We start from the raw sequence: 5000 nt of genomic DNA on the forward strand, positions 1-5000 counted from the left end.
GCTCAGTGGTTAGCACTGCTGCCTCCCACTTCCAGGGGCCCGGGTTCGATTCCAACCTCGGGTAACTGTGTTTGCACATTCTCCCCGTGTCTGTGTGGGTTTCCTCCGGGTGCTCCGGTTTCCTCCCACAGTCCAAAGGTGTGTAGGTTAGGGGGATTAGCCATGGGGAAATTGTCCCATAGAGCCCAGGGATGTGCAGGTTAGGGTGGATTGACCATGGGAAATTGTCCCGTAGTGCCCAGGGATGTGCAGGTTAGGGTGGATCATCTGTGGGAAATGCAGCGTCCCAGCGATTGGATGGTATGTTCTTGGAATGATGGGCCAATCCACACCATTAGGAATCTCTGCTTCCATTGCTCTTACTTCAGTCTTTTCTCTCCAAGATTCCTGTTGAATCTGCTCCCTTTGAGTCCTGCAGCATTGGGAATCAAATTCTCCGCCTGTGCCCCCCTCCCTCTGGGTCCTTTTCCTGTCAATCCAACCTGTCTCTGTGTGGTAACTGACCCTCCTCCCCCTGGGAACAGTGTGTGTCCCTCATCGACCCGATCCAAACTATTCTCTCCACCTCAGCCTTGGAGATTCTGGATATCCCAACGTCATGTTGGGGTTGTACAGGACATTGGGGAGGTCCCTTCTGGAATACTGTGTCCAGTTCTGGTCTCCCTGTTATAGGAAGGATATTATTAAACTGGGGAGGGTTCCGGAGAGATTTCCCAGGATGTTGCCGGGAATGGGAGGGTTGGAGTTATAACGAAAGGCTGGATAGGCTGGGGCTGTTTTCCCCGGAGCGTCGGAGGCTGAGGGGTGACCTTATAGAGGTTTATAAAACCATGAGGGGGATAGATAAAGAAAATAGCAGGCCTCTTCTCCTGAGGATGGGAGATTTGAAGACGAGGGACATATTTTGAAGGTGATGGGGCAAAGATTTCACAAAGCCACCGAGGTTGAGTTTGTGTGTGAAATGCGCTGCTAAAGGAAGTGGTGGATGTGGGTTCAAAGAAAATGTTTTAAGAGAATTTAGTGCATGACCAGGCAAAGTTCAGAGGGTTGTGGGCCAGGAGCAGGCAGCTGGGGTCAGGGTCAGCACGGACTGGGTGGGCCGAAGGGTCTGTTTCTGAGCTGGAGGACTCTGGGACCCAACCTCGCCGGTAACCTGGCTGTGTACAGAGGGGAGCGATGGCAGCGTCTGTGACCTGATCGCCCTCCTTCCCCAGATCCGAACGTCCGAACGTTCCTCAGACAGGACGGTGACATCGGGGAGGGGTGTTTGCAAATGTTGGGGGCTGTGATCGCTGGGTGGACCCACTGGGGGGGGGGGGGGCGACCCTGGACAAAACCCCTCACTCTCTCTTTCCCAATGAACTGCCACCTGCCTCACTCAGGGAAGGACATCTGTCATCCTGTCCTGGTCTGGGCCTACAGGTGACTCCAGAGCCCCCAGCCACCTGAACTACCCGCCCCCCCCCCCCCCGGGGCAATAAATACTGACCGGGCCAGAGACTCGCGTCCCTGACCAAGTGCATTTCCCGGGTCCAAAACGGATTCCAACATGAGGGGAGACAACAGGAACACAGACGGGGATGAGGAGAGAGCGAAGGAGTTGAGCGAGAGACAAGGATTTGCCTCAGAAAAGGGGGACCCCTGTGTTAGAATCCCCCACAACCCCCTTCACAGATTGATAAGATCCCCCAGCCCCTACACCCCCTCCCTATCTCAGTAACCCCCTCTAGTCCCTACACCCCCTCCCTATCTCTGTACCACCCTCCCTATTTCTGTCAACCCCTCCACCCCAACACCTCCTCCCTATCTCTGTAACCCACTCCAGCCACTACACCCCCTCCCTATCTCTGTAACCCCCTTCAGCGCCTACACCCCCTCCTTATCTCTGTAACCCCCTCCAGCACCTACACCCCCTCCCTATCTCTGTAACCCACTCCAGCCCCTACAACCCCCTCCCTATCTCTGTAACCTCTTCCAACCCCTACACCCCTCCCTATCTCTGTAACCCACTCCAGCCCCTACACCTCCCTCCCTATCTCTGTAACCTCTTCCAACCCCTACACCCCCTCCCTATCTCTGTAACCCCCTCCATCACCTACACCCCCTCCCTATCTCTGTAACCCCCTCCAGCCCCTACACCCCCTCCCTATCTCTGTAACCCCCTCCAGCCCCTACTCCCTCTCCCTATCTCTGTAACCCCCTCCATCACCTACACCCCCTCCCTATCTCTGTAGCCCCCTCCAGCCCCTACACTCCCTCCCTACCTCTGTAAACCCCTCCAGCCCCTACACCCCCTCCCTATCTCTGTAACCCCCTCCAGCACCTACACCCCCTTCCTATCTCTGTAACCCCCTCCAGTCCCTACACCCCTCCATATCTCTGTAACACCCTCCAGCCCCTAGACCCCTTCCCTATCTCTGTAACACCCTCCAGCCCCTACACCCCCTCCCTATCTCTGTAACCCCCTCCAGCCCCTACACCCCTCCCTATCTCTGTTACTCCCTCCAGCCCCTACACCCCCTCCCTATCTCTGTAACCCCCTCCAGTCCCTAGACCCCCTCCCTATCTCTGTAACCCCCTCCAGCACCTACACCCCCTCCCTATCTCTGTAACCCCCTCCAGTCCCTACACCCCCTCCCTATCTCTGTAACCCCCTCCAGCCCCTACACCCCCTCCCTATCTCTGTAACCCCCTCCGACCCCTACACCCCCTCTGTATCTCTGTAACCCCCTCCAGCCCCTACACCCCTCCCTATCTCTGTAACCCCTCCAGCCCCTACACCCCCACCCTATCTCTGTAACCCCCTCCGACCCCTACACCCCCTTCCTATCTCTGTTACTCCCTCCAGCCCCTACACCCCCTCCCTATCTCTGTAACCCCTCCAGCCCCTACACCCCCACCCTATCTCTGTAACCCCCTCCAGTCCCTAGACCCCCTCCCTATCTCTGTAACCCCCTCCAGCCCCTACACCCCCTCCCTATCTCTGTAACCCCTTCCAGCTCCTACACCCCCTCCCTATCACAGTAACCCCCTCCAGCCCCTACACCCCCTCCCTATCTCTGTAACCCCCTCCAGCCTCTACCCCCCTCCCTATCTCTGTAACCCCTCCAACCCCTACACCCCATCCCTATCTCTGTAACCCCCTCCAGCCCCTACACCCCCTCCCTATCTCTGTACCCTCCTCCAGCCCCTGCACCCCCTCACTATCTCTGTAACTCCCTCCAGCACCTACACCCCCTCCCTATCTCTGTAACCCCCTCCAGCCCCTACACCCCCTCCCTATCTCTGTAACCCCCTCCAACCCAAGCTGGTGGAGCCTCCCCCCGATTCACACTGGGGACCAGTCAGCTGAGGAACCCCATCTCTCACCCTCTCCCTCTCTCGTTCACTTTCTCTCTCTCTTTCTCTCCCCACCCGTAAGACACCCCCTCAGCCCTTCCCAAAGCATCCCGTCCCGAATATATCCCTGGGCATGCAGTGGGAGTAGTGCCGCAGCGAGCGGTGGGGCGATGCTCAAATACAGTGCAGGGCGCCACATGAATGCAGCTGGGTGTTTGTTGCGGCTGCAGGGGGGGTTGGTGGAGAACGAGGAACGACAGCGGTTCCGTGGGTCCGCAGGGAAGTGCGATGGTTTGAGATCGGGAGGAAGTCACTGGTCTCCTCAGGTGCTGATAGAGTAACATAGAGGGAAAATTTCCCTCATTATAATTCGAAGGCAGCGATGTTTCGAGAAAAATAAGCGTGGGGTGTTGGTAAAGCGCCAAGGTACTTTTGTGACTGAAAGGGAAGAGAGAGAGAGCCATTCCAATTCTGAATTGGAAACTGCTGCTGAAGTCTCAATAACAATTCCCGTCTGCAACAGTCCTCCCGTGAGGAATGATGGGACATTGCCGATGTCCGGAAAACTCCAGTCTCTCCTCTCCCAGCGGAGACAACAATCCCAAACACAACACAGCACTCTCAGGGTCAGTGCTGAGGGAGTGCTGCACTGTCGGAGGGTCAGTGCTGAGGGAGTGCCGCACTGTCGGAGGGTCAGTGCTGAGGGAGTGCCGCACTGTCGGACGGTCAGTGCTGAGGGAGTGCCTCACTGTTGGAGGGTCAGTGCTGAGGGAGTGCCGCACTGTCGGAGGGTCAGTGCTGAGGGAGTGGGCACTGTCGGAGGGTCAGTGCTGAGGAAGTGCCGCACTGTCGGTGGGGTCAGTGCTGAGGGAGTGCCGCACTGTCGGAGGGTCAGTGCTGAGGGAGTGTGCACTGTCGGAGGGTCAGTGCTGAGGAAGTGCCGCACTGTCGGTGGGGTCAGTGCTGAGGGAGTGCCGCACTGTCGGAGGGTCAGTGCTGAGGGAGTGTGCACTGTCGGAGGGTCAGTGCTGAGGGAGTGGGTGCTGTCAGAGGGTCAGTGCTGAGGGAGTGGGCACTATCGGAGGGTCAGTGCTGAGGGAGTGGGCGCTGTCAGAGGGTCAGTACTGAGGGAGTGCCGCACTGTCAGTGCCGCTGTTTAGTGTAACCGAAGCTCTCCTGCGCCCCCGCTGGCGGAAGCAGAAAGCTGCGGGTGGTCCCACATTGAACCTGAATGGGCAAGGGAGAGGCGTTTGGGGGAGGCAGTGTGTGGGGTGGGGAGAGGGGTGGGGGTGGGGTGAATTGGTGCGTTCAGGGGGGGTGGGGGTGGATGGATTGGAGTTCCTACACAGTGTGTTCATCTGAAATCTCTGACATCCAGGAATCTGTTTCGATTGGGCCTTTGTGCTGGTCGCAATTGGATCTTGCTGTGCAGGGGTTAACGTCACCATGGCTACGACGGTCAACACTGGGATGGCTTGGGTCCTGGTAATGAGTGGGGGGGAGGTGTGCTGGGGGGTGTATTGCTGTACTGACGGATCCAACTCTCTCTCTCTCTCTTCGGTAGACTCCCTTACACTTGGCCGTCATCACAAAACAGTTCAATGTCGTGCGGACGTTAGTGACCAACGGAGCGTCGGCCTCCCTCCTCGATCGCAACGGGC

At 57.7% G+C, this 5000-nt stretch overlaps 1 protein-coding gene across 1 annotated transcript in view; it reads left to right on the forward strand.

Annotated features, from left to right (window-relative positions):
* Positions 1–5000, forward strand: part of bcl3 (BCL3 transcription coactivator) — a 65821-nt gene that overhangs the window by 48201 nt on the left and 12620 nt on the right. Inside the window, exon 4 of the mRNA XM_060852498.1 lies at positions 4904–5000. This exon is cut by the window's right edge and continues 108 nt beyond it. Within this exon, the coding sequence (XP_060708481.1) occupies positions 4904–5000 (97 nt within the window). The remainder of the gene's footprint in view (positions 1–4903) is intronic.

This window comes from Hemiscyllium ocellatum, chromosome 38 (assembly GCF_020745735.1).
Source record: "Hemiscyllium ocellatum isolate sHemOce1 chromosome 38, sHemOce1.pat.X.cur, whole genome shotgun sequence".
NCBI lineage: Eukaryota > Metazoa > Chordata > Chondrichthyes > Orectolobiformes > Hemiscylliidae > Hemiscyllium > Hemiscyllium ocellatum.